General features: G+C 44.8%; 1 protein-coding gene across 10 annotated transcripts in view; it reads right to left on the reverse strand.

The window, feature by feature from the left end:
• Positions 1–3,209: 3,209 nt before the first annotated feature.
• Positions 3,210–25,911, reverse strand: part of PANX2 (pannexin 2) — a 58,269-nt gene continuing 35,567 nt past the window's right edge. For 3 of the 10 annotated variants that reach the window (XM_079994204.1, XM_079994202.1, XM_079994203.1), the window contains exons 3-4: positions 10,474–11,925; positions 3,210–6,898 (exon numbers count right to left, since the gene is read on the reverse strand). In XM_079994204.1, coding sequence (XP_079850330.1) covers positions 6,519–6,898; positions 10,474–11,925 — 1,832 coding nt within the window. In that variant the 3' untranslated portion in view covers positions 3,210–6,518. Of the gene's footprint in view, positions 6,899–10,473; positions 11,980–21,126; positions 21,327–23,930; positions 24,315–25,911 lie in introns of all 10 variants that reach the window. The other 7 variants (XM_079994207.1, XM_079994209.1, XM_079994210.1 and 4 more) reach the window with 6 other exon arrangements.

Consider the following 25,911-nt stretch of genomic DNA (forward strand, 5'->3'; position numbering starts at 1 on the left):
AGCATGACTAAACTGCTTTTGGTACAATGGAACACCATGACGGAAACCAGAGTGCATGGAAACGCCGTTTACCTTCCTGCTGCAGCGGTACCTATTTATCTACTTGCACTGGTGTGCTTTTGAACTGCGAGGTAACTTTGAAAACCCTGAGGCTGGAGGGAGGGAAGTAAGTCGCAGGCTCTTAAGAGCTAAAGAAGTAAAATGGATAATGATGATGTGTCTGAATATTATAAACCGGAAAATTCAATAAAAATTAATAACCAAAAATGAAAAGCACATAGAGGTGAAAGAGGAAGTGGGAAAGAGTGTCATTCTTTCAACTTCCTCCCTCAGCTCTATGTGCTTTTCAAGGGAGAGAAAGGTTAACCCCAACCCAAGGACCAAAGAAGCAGCGAGAGGAGGGGCAGGAACTTCACAGGTGCCAGGGGAATCCCTTAAGGGTGTCATGATCCATGTGGTAGTTTATTTGCTGCTTGGTAAAATGCCAAGCACCTGGAAGTCTACACTTATGCTGCACGGAGTCTTTCCAGCTGGAATGGCGACCTCTTTACAGTGGATGCTCGGGTTGCAAAAGTGATTCGTGCGGAAGGCACATTCACAATCCACAGTGTTCACAACCTGCAGCACCGCATCTGCGCACATGCGGGTTGCGATTCAGCGCTTCTGTGCATGTGCAAAGCATGATTTAGTACTTCTGCGCATGCGCTGAAACCCGGAAGTATCCCATTCCAGTACTTCCGGGTTTGGCGCGGTGTGCAGCCCAAAAACACAAAACTTGAAGCGTCTGTAACCCGAGGTATGACTATATTTAGGGAGAAATGTTTCCTCCTGGATTGCTATCGAAACGATGTACAACATGCAGTGCGGGTTTTGTTCCTGTAGACCTGGACAATCAAGGGAAATAAGAGGTTTGAAAGCAAAATCTGAGTTTTAATCCCTTCTCAAGGAATTCAGGGTGACGCACACAGCTTCCCTCCCCCATCTTCATAACAACCTGCAAGGTACATTGGCCGCTAGAGATTTTCAGCACTCAGCACCCTTCATACGAGTGCAGGGTGGGGAGTTTGGAAACCAGGTCTACTTACTCCTAATCTGGCATGCCAACCAGTATTCCACACTGGAGCACAAGCTGTAGATCAACGAATGCACAAAAACAAGAGTAATGATAGCATTTATTGGTTTTGGGAAGGGGGAAAAGGAGCTCTGCAGCTCACAGCCATTCCGCACAGTGGGTAGGATGAACAATGAACTGTACCGAATGTGTGTGGGAAGTCATGTTTCTGAATTTCCCCCTATATAATAAGGTTTTGGCATGTAGTAAATTGGTACCTAGTGGGGAGGTCCCTGCTAAACCTTTCTCCCTCTTATATCAGTTTTCATGTGGGGAAAACATCATGAATTCTGCCAACTTATTTTGCATAACAGAGAGGCTGAATGCTTGGATGAATCACGTGACCCTGATGCAATCTGGTCACAGAATTTTCCAGAATGTGCGAGTGTTTTGAGGCAAATAGTGCTATAGATGACTTACCCAATTCTTTTATACTGGCGCGTTGAGATGTGTGCTTTTGTGCAAACATCAAAGCCAGACATATATAGAATCATTTGTGTGAAAGCTTTAGCGCTTCAGACATTCCGCTTTTGTAGTTCTTTCTGGGAAGAGGAACTAAAAATAGACCAGGAGTCAGTTCTATGACAATTGTTGCTGTATCAAAGTTATGTGGAAACATGGGGAACATTTAAAAAAATGATCAGTAAAATAAGCTGTATAGTAACCCTGAAAATTCATGTGCTGTCAGCCTCATGCGACAAGCTGATTTCTTTTTTTGTAAAGCAACAGAATAGCAGCGACGCTAAAAGGAGGTTATAACTAAGGCTGCTCTCCTAAGTCCATTCACCTGGGAGGGAACCCCATTTAAGTCAATGGGACTTACTCAAAGGTAGGAATGGATCTGCCCACTTCAGTTCTCTTAGTTTCTTATTTTTCCAATCTTAAAGTCACATTTTTCAGCAATTAGGAATCTTTTTTACATCCTCCGATGTCAGTGTCACCTTCAGTGAAAGGTATGTTCATTTTTTGTGCTTCTTCTATAGCTACTGTCTCAGGAACCCCTCCCCCAATCATTCAGTTTGTACAAACCCGACACACACAAACACACTCACACACGACACTTCTGTTATAAATTCATAGAAAATCAACCATACATCGGATCTGCACCGTTCTACTTTTATTTTACTCCATGAAGGTTTGATACAGGGCAGCCATAATCTCTTGAGTGTACCTACACGTCCGCAGGAAACCTGCCCAGTTGGCATGCCAACCTTGATGGTCCTAGACAGAAGACCATCAGACTCACAAAGGACCTGCATATGGGAATGGAATCAGCACGGACTGAAACAAAGGACAGTGATCAGCTCTTCTCTCTGGGGACAGGAAACTGCAAACTCTCTTTTGTCCTTTGGAAAGTACTCATGGGGAGGGGGAAAGATGGAACCGGCCAGGTGACAAGACACTCAGGTTACCACCACAACTCCTCCCTCAACCCCTCCTCTTTGTGATCTGTCAATGATGTAGTTGTGATGTAGTCTTGGGGGTGTAGCATGGGGGATTAGTAGCTAATAAAAGTTGGGGTCTTCTTTTGTTCAGGGCTTCCATCTTGTTCCACCTTGTGGCAGGTGGGAGTCAATAAAGACCAAGCCTACTGGCTGCTGTTTTGCTCTGGTATTCCTGGCTGGTGTCCTTGTTTTTTTTTGTCCAAGGGAACCCTCAGATTTCTCCGTTAACACTACTGGCATAACACATTCATGTCTGAGGCTATTTGAGTTTTAAAAAGCATCAAGGATGTGGGCACCACAAGCTACATTTCTTTCTCGCTATGAATTGTCAGGCTCACATGAAATGCCACTTCGTTTAATAAGATGACTTTGCTGGCCTTGTGCAGAGACTGTGCAATAATAAACGTTCCAAATTTCCCTTTGAAAAACTGCTTGTTGTTTCTAGGAAACATGCATGTGAAAAACATGGGAAGTGGGCGACAGTGATGCTCTGTAATGGCTCAGCATTCATTTGATCGGGTTTGCTTTTGGTTGTTAATATGCAGCACCCAGCAGTTATCAAACCAGGCACTTTAGATAAGAGTACTTATTTTCCCAATAAACACTCTTAGGATAATAGAGCAGTGTTCTAACGATAAGACAGTAGACACAAACCGTATTGAGAATATTTATTTGCTTTCAGTGCTATTTTTCAATAAATACGGGTGCCATATTGATTATCTGAGGTAAAACAAATGAAAAAAACACTCAATGTAGACCCATAATTTGTGCAGTGTTTTCTACCGTTATACAGAAATGTCAAAATCCTTGATATTGGCTTAACATTGCTTTAATAAAAACTTCTCCTCTCCTTAGAAATTTGTCAGTTATTGCGTGCTACGTTTTTCCTGTGTGCCTTTTGAAAACTACGCTAGGTATATTTCTAAGAAACTTGCACATCAAAGTTATAGGAAGAACCAGGCCATGAAGACGCGCTTTGGGCCAAAAGCAAGGTAAAGATTGCTCGAAAATGACAGTATGTTTATTACTGCTTGTTTATTACCCTCGTTAACGGATGGCCTGGAATAGCAAAGTGCTTACAGGCACGCTGTGTAATCTTCAAAGATGCAACCCATCGATTTCAACAAAGCTGCACCAATATTTAAAGCTACTTGAGTGCTCTGCTACATCGGCCTTCTCTATGCTACTGCATTACCACAGGTGAATGCTGAACATGGGAGTGGCTTAGCTAGAAGCTGACCTGCAGCATCTGCCCTGAATAAAAGCATCTGGGCGATCGGTTTGCTAACTCAGAAGGAAGGAAGGTGATACTTGCCAGTGTTTCCCCCTTGCAGCCCTTGGCGAACCCTGAAAATACACCCCAGAGGATTGCAGGGCCCTCCCAAACAGCATGGAAGCTGGATCAGGGGAATTACAGAACATTATTTCCCTTCACCCACCCCCTATATTAGAAGGGGTACCTACTGGAAGAAAAGCCGTTCCATAAATGGAACAGCAGCGCTGGATTTCACCTAGTCCAGATGTTGAACTATAACTCACAGCATCTCGATAGGGGGCCACAGGTTGGCAAACCCAAGCTTGTATCATTTGCTAAATATGACTATGTTGTTAAACCATATTCCCCACCCCAGACCTGGTGTAACGGGACAGAACCTCATATTTTGCCATCAGAGCTAGTTTGCCCTCTTGTTCCACTTTATTGGCTCACACTTAACCCTGTTCAGACACCACTTTTGGCCTGTATTATCTTCCACACAAAGGCCAAAATGTGTTGTCTAAGAGCTCTTCTACAGGCCGATTTATTTCCTTGTCATGGCTGTGCGTGAGGATTTTCTGCTATCGCGCAGTGCCATATTCCAGAGATTCTGGCCTCTTCGCTTTCTCTCCACCTCCAAAATATCCCATATCCTTTCGTAGCATCTGTTTCCATTCTAAGGGGAAAGCAGATCCTGTGAAAATGATGGAAGGAAGCAGTTCAAGGCTACTTCTGAAGACACTAAACTACAAGCAGTGGGCAGCAGTAGCAGATATTCATGAATGCAATGGGTATTCTCAACCAACATTTGCTGATTTGGGTCTGCTATTAATTTCCTTCTCCTCAAGAGGGATTGTGAATGCAGAGCATTCAGTAGAAAGGAGCAGCTTTCTTCCCTGTGTTAAATCAGTCTCTCTGGGCACACCAAACTAGCAAATAGTGGTGTGAGAAGCTAAGATCAGAACATGGTCCTATGTGGCACACTTCAGCTGTGTGCTGAGCAATCCTTCCTTTCTGATCTGTACCACTGCAGCCAAGAATTTTAATGTTTGAGTCACACCCCCTGACATGTGGAAAAGAAGCCCTTCTGAAAGAAAACAGTGCGGACATTCCTCTCCCATGCATGCAAGCTTTCCACACACAGGGAATTTTTAAAAGCACAGAGAATCGTTCCAACTTGCAATCCTGCCCCCACAATTTGAAGTGATGCAGTCGTGGAAGGTCTGTACCACATGGTATTTCCTGCACTTTTGAATCTGCCCTTATTCAGCCACAGTTCAAGCAGCAAAATGTTCAGATGCAAAACCATTACAAGCGGGATGAGTCAGTATTTTCTTGACCTGTGGTAAGCTGTAGCGTAGACAAGCCCTTTAAAAAGACTCAAGTAACCATCTGCTGAAACACCACACCATTGGAGAAATTAGCTCTTACTGGATATTTTTTTAGCAGCACTGGAATATCCTTCACATCAGTGAAGCACCTTAGAAAGTTTCTAACCTGGTTTTGCAGACGTCATTCTATGGACAAAAATAAGCAACCCTCCTCTCTCTGCTCTGCTAGAAGAGAACATCTGACTCAACATTCACCCTCATTCACAAGAAAATAGACGTTAAAAAAAATAAACTCTTCATTTTTGTCACCTCTCGCAACACATATGAACGTACTAAAGGGCAGGAAGTAGCTCTTCGTTTCCTCATTCGTAAGTGCAGCAGGCTGGCCAGTTTCAGTTCTTTTTACACTGATGCTGGTGGAAGACCAATTGCCACTTAAGTGGCTGGTTGGGCCGGCCCAACTATTCGGCAGAGTGAGATGGATGCAGCTGTTTGCCATGTAGCCTGGCTTGTACCTGCTAAACTAGCCTGCTGCCCTCACAATATGGTGGAGGATACTGGCCTGTTGTTGCAGTATGCGGAATGCATGTGTGTGGCGAGCGCTCTCCTCCTTTGCCTCAGGCGGCAAATTTTTTAGGGCCAGCCCTGGTTGCCCAATACCCGTGGACCAAAATACAGCTTGCTTACAACCATGTCATTAAGAACACACACACCTGGCTGTGTTTTCTTTTTGTTTGTTTCTTTGTACCTTAGGGACAAAACACGATGTTACTCCTGCCTTTTAAAATGGAAGAATAAATATCATACATATTATGTGCTTCATTACTTTACCACAGGAGATGGGGGCCCTGTGACTCTCAAAATGCTGTCGAGACTCCGTCAGTCCTGGCCCACGTGGCCAACAGTGAGGGATTATGGGAGTTGTGGTTCAGCATCATCTGAGGGGCTCCAGGTCTCCCCCCACCCCCGCTCTACAGAGAGTGAACTCAAGTACCAAGGCTATAAGTGCTTTGTTTAAGAAACACTGTGTGGCATGCGCTCAAGCACTTTAAATATTTGGATAGTTGTAGTAATCCACACAGAACTCATGAAGCTACAGCTAACGTCTTTGTGCTTTGTTTCTCGGTGTTCCAAGCATAGTATATAATTTGGTTGTCGATATTATGGTGGTTATTGTTATTACATTTTGCAAGCTATCGATAAGACACGACGACACTACCCTGAACGACCGATTTGGAGTATTGGTGAAACCAATGGTCTGCATTTCAGCACTCCATGCTCATGCAGTGGATGGCATTGGCAGGGCAGCATGGTTCACGTGAAAGTGGCACTGGGAGGCGGGCCATCCAGCTGTGATCAGCGTCAGCTCTGGACCGTCAATACTCTACAGAGTTCACCATTGCCAGGGGCTCATCAAACGTCGCCAGCATGACTTGCTTCGTGGAAGGTCTGGAGATGATGTCTCCTGCCTCCGTGGGCGAGTGAATACTATTGTCTAAAGACTCGTCTATAAGGTTTGACACTACTTCTTCTTCATGGTTTTCATACAACGTATTGATATGCAGAAGAGGGTGAGCGGCGTTACAGTTTAAGGCAGGCACTGGCTCTGCTGGGCTTATGTGGGGCAGAGTGACCTTTTTCGCAGCACCAGAAGTTGCTATGTGGTTGTGATTGCAGGTGAGAAAAGTCCCGGCGGCAGGCACAGTCCTGCATGTGTTGTGAGAGTAAAGGGTATCTTTCCCCGGAACGGAAGATCCTAAAAGAGAAACAAAACACTTTTTAAATCATTGCTCGCTTTGCATACACCCAACAGGATCAGTTCTGGCATTCATGTTTTGTGGGTTCGTCTCCATGAAAACAAGCAACTGGCGGAGACTACGTTCTCCATGGATCTACACTGTGATACAGTTGGACAGAGTATCTATAATAGGATCCTGTATTATCTTATGCCTCTCTGGGCAAGTTGACACATTAGCCTATCAAAGCCTCTTTGTCCCTGTAGTGGCCACTGGTTTCAACAGCCACTACAGGTACCTGATCTGGAGAACCGTCTTCTTCTAACCCTCAGAAGGACAGCAAGCAATACTCACCCATCCTCACCTAACTCACTTTTTTTTTTTACTTGCTGAAGGTAAAAAGGAAGTTACCTGTTTTCCTTCCTTATTCTTTCTATTATTTGCTGCTCTTGATTTCAACTGGGAGGAGACAGAGCAAGGAAAACCAGCTGGCATCTGAGAGAACAAGGAAGAAGAACAACAACAGGGGCGGTGACTCTCTTTCTCCGCAGTCAGAAAAGGCAAGGATGCTATGGTTGTGAGCGCATAGTGACGCCTTGGGCACCTGGAGAGGCCGCCAGAAGCATGGAGATGCACAGGGTGCTTCCTTAAGAGGCTAATGTGTGAACAGATCCTGAGAGACCACCAGCAGCTGCGGAAAGCCTAGCTGCCTAGAAAGCTATTTTAGACTCTGGTGGTGAGAACATTGCTCCAGATTCTAAATAATTGTTAACACAAAAGGTCTCTCAGAGAAACATACACAGAATTCTTTGAGGAGGGATCCAGAGGGGAAATGCCAAGATTTTCACTGTCTGTCTTCTCCCACATGAAAACCAGAATATTCAATTAGGATGTTCATCAGAGGCTGTTTTCTATACAGCCCTATCTTCCAAAGTGGGCATTATTGAAGAGAGTTTTCTGCAGTGACCCTTGAATTGTGAATATCTCCCTAGATATTTTTTAGATGCCAAAGTCTACATTATTCGCTCAGTGTTTTCATGTCATTTTAGAATATCTGACCTTCTTTTTAATTGGGTGATTGCTTTAAATTTTATTTATTGGTTCATTATTCCTATTGTTTTTATTAACTGCTGTGTGGTTTTATTGTTTCTACCTTCTTCTTTTAAATAGCTTTCTTGAAGTGTGGAAGCTGGAATATGGAAGCTGGAGGATAAATTGTTAAAAATAAACACCTTAAATATTTCAACACACAGGAAAGCAGGATATTTTAAGCAGCAGACGTAAACACCCAAAGGCCAAAGCAATAAAAATATGATGTAGCATTATTCATAGAAGAGCTGGAGCCAGAATATATATTAAGTAAAAAAGCAAACAAACCTCAACTGCTTATATCAAAGTAGCTGTATTAAAACTAATAGGATTGCTCAGTACTAAGTAATTTGATGATGGGCATTAACGGTCTAGGAAAGCTTTCAGAGCATATTAATGCTACAGTTAAATAGGTTTAAGAGTTATTTTCCTCAGTTAACTGTAGTACTGCGAGGGGGTGGCTGGGAAGCTGAGAATTCTCAGTATCCTCAGCTATAACTTCCAGAATTCCTTTGAAGGAAGCCATGACCAATTAGTACAAAACTCATATAAATTTTCCTAGTCTAGAAATACTCCTGAGTGACATTGAAAGAGGAGTAATTTGCACACTTTATTCCCCCCAGGGAAAAGCCAAATTCTACAAAGCAATTTAACTCTAAATATCCCAGCATTTGCACCGAGAATGTAAAACCTGAGTTATTCCAGAACGTTTTCCAGAACGACACCCTTTTTAAGTCCCTAGTGTGATTTTTGATCATTGGTCTGGATTTGTGTTTCCCAAAGCTGGGCCTCCAGCTGCTTTTGGACTACAACTCCCATCATCCCTGAGCACTAGTCCTGCTAGCTAGGGATGATGGGAGTTGTAGTCCAAAACCAGCTGGAGACACAGCTTTGGGAAACACTGGTCTGGATTCCCTTCAGCTGTGTGAGTTTTCCGCAAGCAGAGCTATTTGTGTACATCCCTCTGAGGCGAGACATTTTGAGGTCTAACAAAAAAATGATGGACAGCCTGTGATATTCAGCTGACCTGTCTCTAGAAAGGCCCAAGATGGCAGAGGTGACTCTTCTTATCCCCCTCCCTCTCCAACAGTAAGGGATGGGGGGAAAGCAGGTACCTATGTTAAGGAGAACAATCGGCCTGCAACTTTGCAGTTGTGTTTGAGGCAGACCAAGTGAGAAGAGACTCAGAGCCAGAGCAGAGTTTGGCTCCCTCAAGAAGAGTTCTGGGACACCTGTTGGGTGTCCAAGCTGTACAGCTGTGTAAAGAAGCTAGATGGAACAAAACATGAAAACGTCCCTAATGACGTCATGCAAAGGCAACCAAAACCCAGGGTAAACACTGGAACTCTTGAAGCCCCACCACTTGGAAAACTAGGGTGCAATGACTAATACGACCCACATTCTGCATTTGTTCTGCCTCTGCTCCAATTCTGAGGCTCACGTCATTCAAAGTGAACCACCTTCCTAAAAAACATCAGTTGACAAGCGCAAGAGGAATAAAAAGCTTGGTTTTGCAAGAGTTTAGACTGAATTACCAGAGCATCTGAACGGACAACAAGACTATTTTCTTTTAACTGTTACATTAGTGAGTTAAAATTTAAAAATAAGCTGCAGATGTGGGCGGCCAGCCTCTAGGTTAACAAGAGAATATGCAAGAAGGGGGAAATTCCTATCAGCAAGTCTCAGGTTCAGCTTACATCCCTGGGGTCTGGTTTCTGTATCTGCATGCTCAGAATCCCATGACTCTGCGACCGCACCTTCACACCCTACCTCCTCCCATCTGACACATATAGATTCCAATACAGAAGCTACTGTATTGGTGTGATGTGAGATTCCAACCATGTGGAAAGCAGCAATCCTGTCCAGGAACTTCTAAGTAATTGTGGAAAGAACCGCCTAACATCAGAAGCAAGTTTGCAATCAGCTTTTGCATTTGACTTGGACCCCATGGGACAATTAGCCACAACATTCACTGTACCAGGATCAGGTTTAAGGTGCTGGATTTAACCTTTAAAGCCCTAAACAGCCTAGGACCATCGTACCCTCATACCTATGGGACCACCTCTCCTGGTATGTCCCACAGAGGACCTTACAGTCTTCAAATAAAAACATCTTGCAGGTCCCGGGCCACAGGGAGGGTAGGCTGGCCTCAACCAGAGCCAGGGCTTTTTTGGCCGTGGCCCTGATCTGGTGGAACACTCTGTTACAAGAGACTAGGGTCCTGCAGGACTTGACATCTTTTCGCAGGGTCTGTTCCACCAGGCCTTTGGCTAAGGCACAGTCTGCCCCCCTCTTTTTGAAATCCTTATAGAACTCTAGCCCAATGGTTGCCATTAATTTGACTCTGAATTGATTTTAGAATGAATTGATTTCAGAATGTATTTCAATTAAATGATTATGATTTTATGTAAACTGTGTTATTTTTACTGTTGTTAGCCGCTCTGAGCCTCGGCTGGGGAGGGAGGGATATAAATAAAATTTTATTATTGTTGTTTATTATTATTACCTTTGAGGGAAGAAGCGACATGCACGATGACTTTCTCTTCTTGGCTTAAAAATCCACTCCCTTGGCTTTTGGATGTTGCCATGGAGGTAATAGGTTGAATCTCTGGCTTGGGTTTCTTACTGCTCAGTAGATACGGATGAACGTCTAAGGAGAAGTGCCGCGTATGTTTCTTCTCATTGCCTGTGCTGGAGAGGGCGGCAGATTCATTTTTGTGGGCTGAAGACGGCTGAGAGTTTTTCGAGTTGGCCTCCAGCAAAGGGGCAGCCAGGCTGTCCGTCGCCGTTTTCCGACGCACGGGCTTGGGCTTCTCAGGCTTGTTGTTTTCAACCTTCATAATAGCCAACTGCTCTTTAAACGGCTGAGGAAGAGGATTGGAACTCGGGATCCACTTCATTTTCTTCCGGGGCCGCTTAATGACCAGCGGTTCACTGTGGTCGATGTCCGCAGGGTCAATGCTGGGGTCGATGGTTTGTATCCCGGAATCGCGCACGGTTGGGGTGACATCGTGATTAGACTGAGCGAGCGCCGCCAGCAGTTGGCGTACCACGTTGTCGTACATCAGGTCGCTCTCGTTGGTGATAAAATCCAAGCGGTTTAGTGACTTGATGTGGTCCCGGTTCTCGTTGCAAAACATAGCCAAGATATTGATGTCGCAGAACTGGGACTTCTGCCACTGCTTTTTCGTCTTTATGCCAACCTTGTTCAGCTTGTCAAAGATGAAGTTGGATTTGCGGACTATAAAGAGGTGGATCAAATTGATGAGGATAATCAGGTTCATGAAACAGAGGAGGACAATGTCTACCGCGGCAATGATACGCTGGAGCTGAACGGACGGCAGTTTGCAGTTCACCCGGATGAGCAACTTTGAATTGCTCGTTTTGTCGGGAGGTTCCCCCAGAGCGCACGTAAACTCGTTTTGCTTCTGCGTGGCATAATAGGTGGACAAGTACGTGATCGGGATGATGCTTAAAAATATGATGAACAGGTGCCGTGCAAGGTAAAGTTTGGCTAAGAAATTGCTGCGTCCCCTCCGCTCCAGGTACTTCTCAAATAAGTTTTGCTCCGGGCTCTTTTCCTTTTCCGCATTCTCAATTATTTCCCTTTTCTCTCGCTCTGTAATCCCAGGGCCTTTGGACTGGATTTGCTTTTCGATTTTTGGCGCACGGCCTTCGGCTGCTCGGTGGTAGCAGTTATCTATCTCCTGGAGCAAAAAGTTAAGTTCAGAAGTCAGCCTGGTGGAGGCCAGGAATTCCCAGCCAAGTGCTGGAATGTACATAATACCAGCAAAAGCCAGCAGGGCATATGGAAGGAACTTATGCTCAAACAAGGAGGGCCAACGGCTGGCATTTACTCCTGGCAAGGCATCCCTTAGTTCTGTCCAACAGTATCCTCTGGCATACAAGGCTTGGTCACGGGTGAAGTTGTGTGGTGTGTAACAGTATATGGGTTCCTCTGTATAACAGAGAGAAAAGTCACTGCTGTGCATTTAACCTACAAAAAGAAGCTCTGCAAAATAAATATTTCATAAACTATATCAATTTTCGTCTACTGCATATTTAAAATAGCATCAACGAGCATAGAACTGCACCAATCTAATTGCCATGGCCAACTCGGTCTTCCTAATCGTGATATAAATCTTTACATTCCATAGATCTGCGTAGAGATCATAGCTCTTATACTTAGGCAGTTTACAGAGGAATCTGTAAACCTGAAAACTCTAGGATGAACTGGAGCTAGGAATATCATTTAACACTTGCAGCAGTTGCCTTGGGGGAGATTTCCATTGTAAACCATAATATGCTCTGGAAAGCAAATGAACAGGATGCCACAGCAATACAATTAGCGAGGGTAAGGTAAAGGTAAAGGGACCCCTGACCATTTGGTCCAGTCGTGACCGACTCTGGGGTTGTGGCGCTCATCTCGCTTTACTGGCCGAGGGAGCCGGCGTACAGCTTCCGGGTCATGTGGCAAGCATGACTAAGCCGCTTCTGGCGAACCAGAGCAGCGCACGGAAATGCCATTTACCTTCCCGCAAGAGCGGTACCTATTTATCTACTTGCACTTTGACGTGATTTCAAACTGCTAGGTTGGCAGGAGCAGGGACCAAGCAACGGGAACTCACCCCGTTATGGGGATTCAAACCGCCAACCTTCTGATCGGCAAGCCCTAGGCTCTGTGGTTTAACCCACAGTGCCACCTGCGTTTGTGCTGCGTTTCTCCTTGAACAGGTGCAGTCTTACTATTTAAAAGACTAGATACATTTCTTTAAGAACATGTGACTAAGCAGGTTTACTATATTATTATTATTTCCTTAAAAACCCTTTGAAGCAGGTCAAAATCCAGGAGGTGAAGCAAAGTAAAAAGCCAGAGAACTTTCCCACCTCCTTGAAATCCTTAAAGCAGGTGGAACCTTCTGGTCCTGAAGGTCAGTTCCTTATCAAATCCTAGCCTCACAAGCCTAATTTCCAACCTAAGATGAACTTATAATGTCTGGTTTCAATGGATTTTTCAAATGCTTAACTCCGTCTTTTGTTTTCTTTATCTTTTTAGGTAAGTTCATGAAGATACCAACGAAAGGTAAGTTTGGTGTTGTTCACAATACCGAGAGATGCTAGTGAAGTTGTAGGTGGATGTTAATGAATGTTAAGATATGTTGGTATCTTCATGAACTTACCTAAAAAGATAAAGAAAACAAAAGACGGAGTTAAGCATTTGAAAAAACCAGACATTGTAAGTTCATCGTAGTTTGCGAGTCTCTGTGGCTTTGCATAAGGTTTTGTATATTTCTCTCAGAAGATTGATAAAGAATGTATAATTATTTTGGTAATTATTGTGCGTATATTAGTCGCCAACGTGTTGCACAAGTCGTACTACAGTGGTACCTCGGGTTACATACGCTTCAGGTTACATACGCTTCAGGTTACAGCCTCTGCTAACCCAGAAATAGTGCTCCAGAAATAGTGCTCCAGTTAAGAACTTTGCTTCAGGATGAGAACAGAAATCGTGCTCCGGCAGCGCGGCAGCAGCAGAAGGCCCCATTAGCTAAAGTGGTGCTTCAAGTTAAGAACAGTTTCAGGTTAAGAACGGACCTCTGGAATGAATTAAGTACTTAACCCAAGGTACCACTGTACTTCTATTAGCATCACAGTTGCATTTTTCTAGCATAACAAGCCAAATTTGGCAGGTGGGAGGGACTCCATACCTGTCAACCACCTGACCTCGCATGTTATCAGGTGACTGGGTGCTTTGACGTTCCAAAGTCAGGACTTCAAAGACCCATGCAAGGCTTGCTGCAGGCATGGCTGACACAGCCAATCTAACAGGCTTTGGCTCTGCCACTCACCAACTGATGGGCAAGCAGAGCTGAAGCCAGCTTCTCCTTGCCATTACACCATCAGGAGTGCACTTTAAGGTTGCCAGTTGTGCACTGGAAGCCGCATCTCTACCTGTGCCACACCTGATATCATATATGACAAAAGCTGTAGGGCAAGTAGGTGTGGTTTGGGGGGGGGAACGGCCTCATGGGCCAAAATTGAACCCTCGTTTGACCTGCAGACTGGAAGTTCCACACTCCTGACTTAATGGAACAGAAGCTTTGACTATACAGCAACAATATATTCAAAGAACTTGGCTGCTCAAATGTTGAGCAGCATTTTTAAGTCCTACATTCTCTTTGCTGTGTCCAGATTCTTCTCTGTGAGATCTGTATCTGAATGTACTCAGACAGAGAAAGGTAGTTTAAAATTATCAAGGCATCTAGGACCATGGCGGTTGTTTACCTCTCATGTGCTGAAGGAACAGCTGCTGTGTTCTAAATTTTGGAGCTTTTAAAAATAAGTCCTGAAGGAGAGGCCCAATCTCTATACAGAGATGTTCTCAGACAACGATACTACCAGAAATACCAGACTATCCCATGGTATATTTCTATGACAGTTAATCTGGCCTGTCTTGAAATCACAGCCCATTGGGAAAGGGTACAGAATCCGTATCCCAATGCATCATATTCCAAAGCAATGGGCAGCCCGTTGTGAATTTAGCAGTATGGAAGCCCCCTCAAAGCATGCTGGATTCGAACACCATATTCAGGGTAACAGAATAACTTCTATTCATAACTTGTGCAGAGCTTGTTTGTTTATTATAAAACATGAGACAGGGTAGATGATAGCCAACAGCTTTACTTCCTTCTGTATCTATGCTTCCAAGGGAAACTGCTGCAAGCTAATGATCAATGTAAAGTGCTCCTTTATAATTTGAACACCAAGACATTTTGTGGTGAACGCCACACATTTTCTATATGGAGAAAAGCACAACAGCTATGATTTTTAGAAACCCATCAGCCCCATTTTGGCTATATACGTTCTATGTAGATGCAGCTGTCCAGTGTCCTGTAAATCATCTGGGAACCCAATTAAAATATAGATTTAGGTACATAATGGGTTGGTTTCACTGTAGCACTAAACCACTGTTAAGTATTATGACAGGCTCCTCTCAGGTTTGTGTGCTCCCTTTTTTTCTGGTACAGCTGGAACGAAGGGTTGGGAAATGTTCACTCCCATTTTAAGTAAACTACAGCTTGCTGTGTCTTCTGAACTCAGGCAAACCGTGGTTACTCTTAACCTATGATTAGTGGAAACAAGCCATCTTCAAACCAGACTTTATGAAGCTGACTTGTTTCCACTAAACATAGTTAAAAGATTAGACATAGTTCAGAGAACATGCTAACCTGTGGTAAAAACAGAAGCTGAAGCTCTCAATCAATATTTCTCATTACCACACCAAAGGAAGGCTAGGCTCTTTTTTGTAACACTAAACCATGGTTACATCTCAACACAACCAACGTTTCTCTGTATGGATATCGAGTGATCTAGAATCCAAACACACACTTATCCTTCAGGGAGGCATATTTTTAACTTTAAATCTTGACAACTTAGACCAAGGGTCAGCAAGGTTTATCTTGCCTGGGCCTGATCAGTCCCATGGAGATCCCTCCATGGGTTGGATTGTGTGCCCACCCGCATTTCCGGTGTCTGCGTCAACACAATTTCTGGCATCTGCGCATGTACAGATGCAATTTCTGGAAGTGAGTCCCCATGCCACACTGGTTTAGCACACTCAGTTTGGAGATGGCTCGTGGGCCGGTCAAATGACCTCTGCAGGCCGCTTTCGGCCCATGGGCCTTAGGTTGCTGACCCCTGACTTAGACAATTCAGGCTCTGTTAGTGTCTTACAATAATTTAAAATGATCAGAAATTAAAATCTAACCTAAAACATAGCCTCTGCAATCCACTAAACCAGGGATCTCAAAGCCCTTTCTGATACAAAAGTTCTCACTAGGGGAGAGCAACCAGCCAGTCGGCTAACAGAAATCCTGTAACTATGACACCATTTAAGAGTAGGGCTCTAAATCTTATGGCTGAATGGAGATTTCCTCCCACCCCAGGAATGTACTTAAACAAAGCATTTTAATTTGTCCTACATATGTGAATGTCTGCCATCCACTGTATAGGCAAAGACAAAGTTCTGTACTTCATGATGCTGTTGTGGGAGTAAAGTCAGTTCTCAGCCACTCAGGCATGGGACCAACTCCTATCGATGGGATCCTGCCATGCGTGAGTTTGCCCACATCGCACTCAGATAGTGCACAGAAACACAAGGACTGTCGACAATATACAAGCCTCCATATAAGCTCCACTTGCAGTAATGATAGGTCTTTTGCATGTGCTATAAAATTATTAATTCAGTTAGGAATGCCTTGTTTCACTTGTGTGGGAGGGTCTGTCTAACTGATTTCAATAGGGCTGCAATTAATTTTGCCTTATTTGTGTAGTTTTCACTGCCAAAGATTATTTTTTGCATCTGAATACTTGTGTTTGCTGCTAAGGACTCTGCAAATATTTGCTTTCAAGTGTTCTCTAGGGAGAAATTTACAGTGGCATACAGTGACACAGTAATAGTTTAGGGCAAGGGATCTGCATGGGTGAGTCTATTCTGTACTCATAACAGCTCACAGATGCTCCTTTACTAAATGCAGGAAATGGGCTAAATTATTCACAGTGCCCTGGCAAGCAGCTCCTGAAATAATGCTATTAACATCTAGCTTTGGAAGATGTATACTGAAAGTACAAAGACTGTCACATTTCAGTGGATTGTGATCACACAACCGTGACTCATCCTACCATATAGGACAGTCATATCAAGAAAGCCTTCTGTAAGAAGTTGCCTCAAGCTGATTCATATTGTATGATTTCTGGAAACAGAGTGAGTCCCATCATGGGGCACGTGAAGAAATGTGTTGTGTGAATGACTGCCACATCCCATACACTTCCTGACAATATTACGGCAAGCAGTTCCCGAAATACCTTGGTAGTAGGTCTCATCATGACTTAGCACAAGCTGTTCAACATCATTCAACATCAAGTGACGGCAATCACTTGCAATAAAGGAAAGGAAGAAAGGGACTACAACTCCCATCATCCCTAGTTAGCAGGATCTGTGGTCAGGGATGATGGGAATTGTAGTCCAAAAGCAGCTGGAGACCAACCTATGAGAAACCCTGCTAGTATAAAGAAATATATTTGCAGCATTACACCTCGCCTGCTTAAACCACACAACCCCAGTACAACTTCTCACTGCGCATAGTCACATGTTCAAAATAGAGTTATTATCTCACTGCCAATTTTGGATTACAGTCCTAAAAGGTAAAGGGACCCCTGACTATTAGGTCCAGTCGTGGCCGACTTTGGGGTTGCGGCGCTCATCTTGCTTTATTGGCTGAGGGAGCCGGTGTATAGCTTCCTGGTCATGTGGCCAGCATGACTAAGCCACTTCTGGCGAACCAGAGCAGCGCACGGAAATGCCGTTTACCTTCCCGCCGGAGCGGTACCTATTTATCTACTTGCACTTTGACGTGCTTTCGAACTGCTAGGTTGGCAGGAGCAGGGACTGAGCAACGGGAGCTCACCCCGTTGCGGGGATTCAAACCGCCAACCTTCTGATCAGCAAGTCCTAGGCTCTGTGGTTTAACCTCGGGTTAAATATGCTTCAGGTTTGGGGGCCACTAGGGGGCGCATCGGAAGATGGCTGACAATAACATCTCTCCGACCCACACGAGGTAATTTGGAGGCTATGATGGGAGTAATTAGCCTCCCTACCCCCCCCCCCAGGATTGTGGGGGCGACTGCCTTGCCTGCTGTGCCCTATACCACCCCCAAACTTGTGGGGATGGGGGCACTAGGCACAAAGCCCTCCTGTGGGATTTCGGTGCTCCTGGACGCCGTCTCTGATCCGTGCCACTAGCTGCAAGAACTTCAAAAGAAACAATTTGGATGAAGCAATGCACATATTTCAAGGAAGGAGGGGGAGTAAAGACTGCTAACAGAAGAGATCTCTGATAAAACAAGACAAGATTAAATCATGAGAAGATACGCCAAGACACGGTATGGCAAATGACTGATGGGGGAGGGAAATAAAACTTTCCTTTCTTTCCTTATGTGATTAAACAAGAATCCCCTCCCCTCACGAGTCAGAAATGTCGTTTTAAGGACTTAAGCTGTGGATTTAAGGCTGTGTGTAGATAAACCTTCGAACCAAAGCATGTTTTAAGAAGAGCGTGGAATGTATAAGAGCTTTGGAATGATGCAGTTAAAAATGCCGTCGCCATATTGGGAAGTTCTGTCGGAGGACTTGAGTCTGGGAGGAGAAATAGAGAAATAGAGCTGTTTTTATATTGTGGGTGAAACTCCTCAGAGGGACTTAAGAGCGACAGTTTTGCGAGATTAATGATGGAAAGAGCGATGTTATCTATGAAGGCGATGATATATGGAAACCATCTCGATTTGAGGATTGGAAGAACGGAAAAATTCACACAGGATTATTATTGGTGTTTATCGGCTTAAGGAGACTATCAGAAGAGATCTTAAAGAAAAAAGAGAAAATATATGAACAAGATGTGATGTGGAAACAGCAAGATAAGACTGGATAGAATTATGAACTCTGGACTGATTTGGATTGATTTGGACATTAACGCAGTAGCAAGAAGATGTTCAGAATCCCCCTTCGGATCTTGAAATATGGGTCCCCCCAACAAAAATTTAAAATTCGGCTTTGTAATTCGGAATTTATGTGATGTGATTTAATTTGATTTGATTGGCCGGTTAATAAAAATTTATTTTTTTAAAAAAATATGCTTCAGGTTTAGCGTTTTCAGGTTACGCTCCGTGGCGACCCGGAAGTAACGGAACGCGTTACTTCCAGGTATTGCCTCTCGCGCATGTGCAGACGCTCAAAATGACGTCACATGCATGCGCGGAAGCGGTGAATCGTGACCTGCACAGACTCAGGTCGCGTTCGCTTCAGTATGCGAACGGGGCTCCGGAACGGATCCTGTTTGCATCCAGAGGTACCACTGTATTGGACTGTCATGGATATCTATACTTTTCACACGAAGCTGGTTACCTGTCTTTTCCCCCTGAATGAAAATATGCTCCAAACTAACACCGACAAGGCATTTTATAGAAAATATCGGTAAATATTTTAAGAACGTGAGCCCATTATAATGTGTTGCTGGGTGAGCTGCTGTTCTAAGTTCACCTCCTGATTGGAAAGAGGTAAGCTGAGAGCAGTGGGTTGGCATGGGCTGGCATGCCTCTGTGGATGGCGTACTCAATCGGCTGGTGCAGGAGAGACAGACTAAAGAATTGGTTTCTCTTCCTCTCTTCAGTCAGCATGGAAACCAAGGAGACTTGTAGATCCCACTCACTCATCTGCATGGAAATCTGATTCATTGGCTATGGCCATGAGGCAGGTTGTTAAGCAGAATTCTTTTAATTCTCTGTACGAAACAGAAACCACCTCTGGAGGATTGAGCTGATGAGCCCAATAATGGCTCCAACAGTCAAGAAGGTGGTTTCTGCATATGCTGTAGGGGCAGATAGGGCTCATCAACAGGGAAGGTTGCCCATCTAGGACATGGGTAGGCAAACTAAGGCCCAGGGGATGGAACTGGCCCAGTCGCCTTCTTAATCCGGCTAGCTGACGGTCCGGGAATCAGCGTGTTTTTACATGAGTAGAATGTGTGCTTTTATTTAAAATGCATCTCTGGGTTATTTGTGGGGCATAGGAATTCGTTCATTCCCCCCCCCCCTTCAAAATATAGTCCGGTCCCCCACTAGGTCTGAGGGACAGTGGACCAGCCCCCTGCTGAAAAAGTTTGCTGACCCCTGATTTAGGAGAAGGGACTCTCTAATCCTAAACATCCGCTGCCCTGTTTTGAACATGTAGGTGTGAACCATGTTTAAAGCATTGCTGATCCACCTTGTTCAGGATTTCATTCAAACCAATAAGATCAAGCAAGAAAATATATGGCAAGCTAAGTGCCTTAGCAACACTGGAATGCTTGTGATATCATCAATTGCTTCTGGCACTAGGCTGCTTATTTTGCATACATGTTAGGGACGCAGGTGGCGCTGTGGGTTAAAGCCTCAGTGCCTAGGACTTGCCGATCGAAAGGTCGGCGGTTCGAATCCCTGCGGCGGGGTGCGCTCCCGCTGCTCGGTCCCAGCGCCTGCCAACCTAGCAGTTCGAAAGCACCTCCGGGTGCAAGTAGATAAATAGGGACCGCTTACCAGCGGGAAGGTAAACGGCGTTTCCGTGTGCGACTCTGGCTCGCCAGAGCAGCGATGTCACGCTGGCCACGTGACCCGGAAGTGTCTCCGGACAGCGCTGGCCCCTGGCCTCTTAAGTGAGATGGGCGCACAACCCCAGAGTCTGTCAAGACTGGCCCGTACGGGCAGGGGTACCTTTACCTTTACCTTTTAAGCTTTAATTGTCACAGACAGAAAACTCTGGATTTTAATTTCCTCCTGACCTCACTTTTTACACACCCACACCCACACCAACACACCCACACACCTCCATATTCTTGCTGAGGATAATATTTAGTACACTTGATGGAGCAATTCTAGATCTCAAAAACTTATAAATAATAATATTAATTTTATTATTTATACCACACCCATCTGGCTGTGTTTCCCCAGCCATACTGGGCAGCTCAAAACACATCAAAAATGGTAAAACATTAGACATGAAAAAAATTCCCAAAACAGGGTTGTCTTTAGATGTCGTAATAAATATTATTCAGTAATAAATGTGGTGAAGCAAGACACTGTTGTTTTTTTCTGCAACAGACTGACACGGCTGGTCCTGTGGAAACAGCTAAACAAGGAGGCCAGAATAAGTGATAACATCTTTTGAAAACTACAGCAGCAGCAGCAAAATCAGTCCTCAGAAACTGTTATGTAGTTTGGCCCTCGACACACAACTCCTCTCGGCTGAGATCATGCTACCTGAAAGTGCTTGTTTTCCGATAAATGCAGCTTCCTAATAAGCAGGCATTCATCGTTTGGATTTGAGCGTATTCTGCGGCATTAGGTAATACTGAAAGTCGGGCTCTTTGACCTTTGCAACAACAGACCTCAGCGTGAAAAACAAAGAGAGAAAGCACAGCGGGTTCAGCTAATGGAGAGAGCTATTGTGCACGAATAACAGGCTCCACATAGGACAAAAGAATGTAATGATGCACATCGTTTCCAATCCATCCAAAGCTTTGCATGTGCAAACTCGGCTGAAATGAGAGAGCTGCACAAGAGCGCACACCTGTTAGACCGTGCCCATATTGTACCATCATGTTATGCAAATTTGCCCAGAAATAAACCTTCTAGCGCTCTTCTAAGCCGAACAAAAATACAACACAACATGTGAATTCCTTGATTTCTTTAATTGAGTGAAAAGCAGACATTGCATTGTTCCTGTGAATCAGCTTAAAAGAACAACCATGTCCCCGGAACTTCTTCTTTCTGGAAAAGAAATGATAAATCGGTTAAAATAGTTTAAATGAAACTCATTATATTTTGTTTCCCAGCAAGTAAATGTATCAGCTTTTCTCACTTGGGCCAGGTGATTTTTAAAAATGGAAATCCACAAATTGTTAGAAAAACAATAGATGCCACTCAATAAGTATCATCAAATGAAATGCACCATGAACTGATGAATCGAGGACTCTGGCGCCATGTTTGGCAACCACTCCTTGCTAAGCCACTCATAGGCAAGAGTTGTGGCTTCTGAAGGCTTTGCTTTCTGAGAAGACGGCAGGGGCCAAAGCAGGTGATTGGTTCCTGAGAGTCGTCTGGGTGAACATAGCTGCCTTCCATTGTCTGATATCCCTCCTAGGTAAAAGTAAGGGTACCCTGGACCATTAGGTCCAGTCGCGGACGCTTCTGGGGTTGCACGCTCATCTCGCTCTATCGGCCGAGGGAGCCGGCTTTTGTCTGCAGACAGCTTCTGGGTCATGTGGCCAGCATGACTAAGCCACTTCTGGTGAACCAGAGCAGCGCGCGGAAAGGCCGTTTACCTTCCCACCGGAGAGATACCTATTTATCTACTTGCACTTGACTTCTGCTAAGTGGGCAGGAGCTGGACCAAACAACGGAAGCTCACCCCATAGGGGATTCAAACTGCCTACCTTCCAATCGGCAAGCCCTAGGCTCTGTGTTTTAGACCACAGCACCACCCGCATCCCGATATCCTTTCTAGCTTTGCCTAATCCAGAAGTGACTACAACTCCTGTCCCTCACCATTGACCATTGGTGGGAGTTGGAGTCCAAAAGCAGCTGTGGGGCCACGGCTTTCTCATCCTTGGCCTAGCCCCTCAATACTCTTGTGGAATCTGCCCAGAGGCTCGTATCCTGTGTTTCCATGCCAGTCATGGAGGGAACCCTCTCCCCCAGCAGCCAGCACAGAAACGTATTCTACTTAGAAAGCTAACTGAAAAATTGTCTTCTACTGAGACGGTTGGTAGAGAAGGGAGAGCTAAGGGCTGGGCTTCCTTTCCTCTGTCGCCAGCAAGGAAAACAATAGCCTGCTTCCTCATAGGCATGGATTTCCTTGTTGTCTAAGAATACCAGGCGAACTGCTAAAACTCAAGGCTGCCACAGACCCAGCTCAATCTTCCAACATTTGGGATGCATCTCATAGCTACTGATTCGGACCTGAACGGTGATCACCTCTGGTTTAAACCTCTGAGCTGCTATCCTACGGTACTGATGCATCTCTGCTGACCAGCTTCTCCAAGACATTTGTTTGGGCTCAGTCACTGATGAGGTCTGATCCCAATGCTGCCTATGACCAATGGTCTCCAAGACAGGCCAACGCTGATTCAAATAATCAGGTGACTTGGTTGCTCGCATCACAAGTGCTTACATTATACACCTTTTGGTGCCAGGCAAAAAAGTTCCTTTGGCTAGCTGACACCATAGCTGTCAACGTTTCCCTTTTTTTAAGGAAAATTTGCTTATTCCGAATAGGATTCCTCGCAAGAAAAGGGAAAAGTTGACAGCTATGACTGACACCCAATGTCCTTTTAAATGTGTTCTGGGAGGGGTGATTATTGGTTTGTTTTTGTTACATAATTTGTGTTTCTTATATTGTAATTTTCTGTTATGAACTGCCCCAAGATCTACGGATGAAAGGTGGTATACAAATTAAATTAATTAATTAACTTAAATTAAAATAACGTAAAATAACAATATTATAGCTGAAAAAACATAAAGGTGGTGTGCAATTGTTTTATTTACTACAACTGTGCGTCACCTATATGTTTTTTCATGTACAGTGGCACCTTGGCTCTCGAACTTAATCCGTTCCAGTAGTCCGTTTGATTCTCGAAACCATTTGAAAACCAAGGCGCAGCTTCCTATTGGCTGCAGCAGCTTCCTGCACTCAGTTGGAAGCCCCATCGGACGTTCGGCTTCTGAAAAACGTTCGCAAACCGGAACACTTACTTCTGGGTTTGCAGCGTTCGGGAGACGATTTGTTTGACAACTAGGCCGTTCAGGAACCAAGGTAAAAAGGTAAAGGTACCCCTGCCCGTACGGGCCAGTCTTGACAGACTCTGGGGTTGTGCGCCCATCTCACTCAAGAGGCCGGGGGCCAGCGCTGTCCGGAGACACTTCCTTGTCATGTGGCCAGCGTGACAAAGCTGCATCTGGCGAGCCAGAGCCGCACACGGAAACGCCGTTTACCTTCCCGCTAGTAAGCGGTCCCTATTTATCTACTTGCACCAGGGGGTGCTTTCGAACTGCTAGGTTGGCAGGCGCTGGGACCGAACGACGGGAGCGCACCCCGCTGCAGGGATTCGAACCGCCGACCTTTCGATCGGCAAGCCCTAGGCGCTGAGGCCTTTACCCACAGCGCCACCCGTGTCTCTGTGTTATTATTAATTAGATTTGTATACCTCCCTTCGTCTGGCAATCTCAGGGTGGCTCACAACATAAAATTTATATATATATATAAACAAAATACATCATAAAAAGAGTTTGGGATGAAATCTCAACTAGGAAGTGGTGGTGATATTCATTCTAAGTATTCCCCCCCCCCATTTAATAAAAATATAATTATAGTACCTCTGGTTAAGAGAAGTATCCTCAGTGGCAAACACAGCTTTCTTGAGAAAACATACTCCCACAATGTGCACAGTTAAATACAGACCTCTCTCTATGCCATGATTCAGAACACAGCTCACGGGCGAGAGTTCCTCTGAAATAAATGACCAGGTTTACAGGTTCAGACTTTTTCAATTTAGTTGGGGGCAAATGAAATTCAAATATCAAAAGAGCCTACCCTGTTGTTACTGTTTCAACATAACATAACTGTCTTTGGAGGGCCTCAAGGTGGGGCAGTAGCCAAAGCCCTGAAATCAACGCGAGACCTTCAGTGGGGTCTGAGGGACAAAGGCGCTATATGCTCTTTGCCACCCCTTCAATCTTAACTAGGCTTCCAAGTTCCCTCTGTTGAAAGAACAGATTGCGCACATCTTTATTCTACCCCGTATCTGATTTGAAATTATTGTGTTGGTGTATATGAAATTGTTTTCAATGCTTTATTGCTAAATCGCTTCCACGTGTTTTAAAAGGTAAAGGTAAAGGTACCCCTGCCCATACAGGCCAGTCTTGACAGACTCTGGGGTTGTGCGCCCATCTCACTTAAGAGGCCGGGGGCCAGCGCTGTCCGGAGACACTTCCGGGTCACGTGGCCAGCGTGATGAAGCTGCTCTGGCCAGAGCCAGAGCCAGAGCCAGAGCCGCACACGGAAACGCCGTTTACCTTCCCGCTGGTAAGCGGTCCCTATTTATCTACTTGCACCCGGAGGTGCTTTCGAACTGCTAGGTTGGCAGGCGCTGGGACCGAGCAGCGGGAGCGCACCCCGCCGCAGGGATTCGAACCGCCGACCTTTCGATTGGCAAGTCCTAGGCGCTGAGGCTTTAACCCACAGCGCCACCTGCGTCCACGTGTTTTACAAGGCAGCAATTCATAAATGGAACAAAATTAATCAATCTCTTAGGCACATTGAGAATCTGGCTTGTAGGCTGGCCACATTCTGTCCCCTCCACCAGCCAGCCCTTTGCTGATGAAAGGGACCAAAACTTTGGAAGCCAACCTGGTCCTTCAAAATTCTGGAAGCGTTCAAGTTCCTAAACAGGTGTGCAGCAATATCTGTGTCGTTCTTTACATCCTGGCTTACATAAAGAACATAAAACTGTATATGTGCTACTTCTGGTTGTACCAGCTTTGTATATAAACCAATGTGACTTTCTTCTCTTGCTGACCTTATGGAACACGTCAAACATAAAAGTCTGAAAACTCTTTTGATCTCGTTTTCTCAATGTCACGGCGGCATTAAAGAAAAAAGAGAGAGAGATGAAAGAACACAGGAATCAAAAAACTCCATGGTACATTCAAATTATCTGAGATTCTTCCTGACCTTTTCTGTATGGGGAAAGGAGACTGAATAGGGCTCACTTCCTGCTCTTTAACGAAAATCAGCAGTTGTAGAGATCCAAAGTCTAATTTTAGCACACATCAAAGCTACAGCTATCATTTGGGGATGGCGGAGCCCCAACTCTAACTTGTTTGATTACATCACAGTCCTTTCACAGATCTGGAAATCATTATTTCAAAATCTGTGGATATTTTGCGCCACAAATCAAAATCTTCATCTTACTTAGCTAATTTTCTTTTGAATAGGTTTGATGGAGAAGGTTGCATGACATCTTAATATGTTTTAGTGATGTTCACTGAGGTCCACTTCTGAGGGCCTTCTGGCAGTTCCCTCACTGTGAGAAGTGGAGTTACAGGGAACCAGGCAGAGGGGCTTCTCAGTAGTGGCGTCCACCCTGTGCAACGCCCTCCCATCAGATGTCAAGGAAATAAACAACTATCTGACTTTTAGAAGACATCTGAAGGGAGCCCTGTTTAGGGAAGTTTTTAATGTTTGATGTTTGGTTTTCGAACGCCTTGTGAGTCGAACGTTTTGGCTCCCGAATGCCGGAAACCCAGAAGTGAGTGTTCCAGTTTGCAAACTTTTTTTGGGAAGCCAAACGTCTGA

This window comes from Podarcis cretensis (genome assembly GCF_951804945.1).
Source record: "Podarcis cretensis genome assembly, chromosome: 10".
NCBI lineage: Eukaryota > Metazoa > Chordata > Lepidosauria > Squamata > Lacertidae > Podarcis > Podarcis cretensis.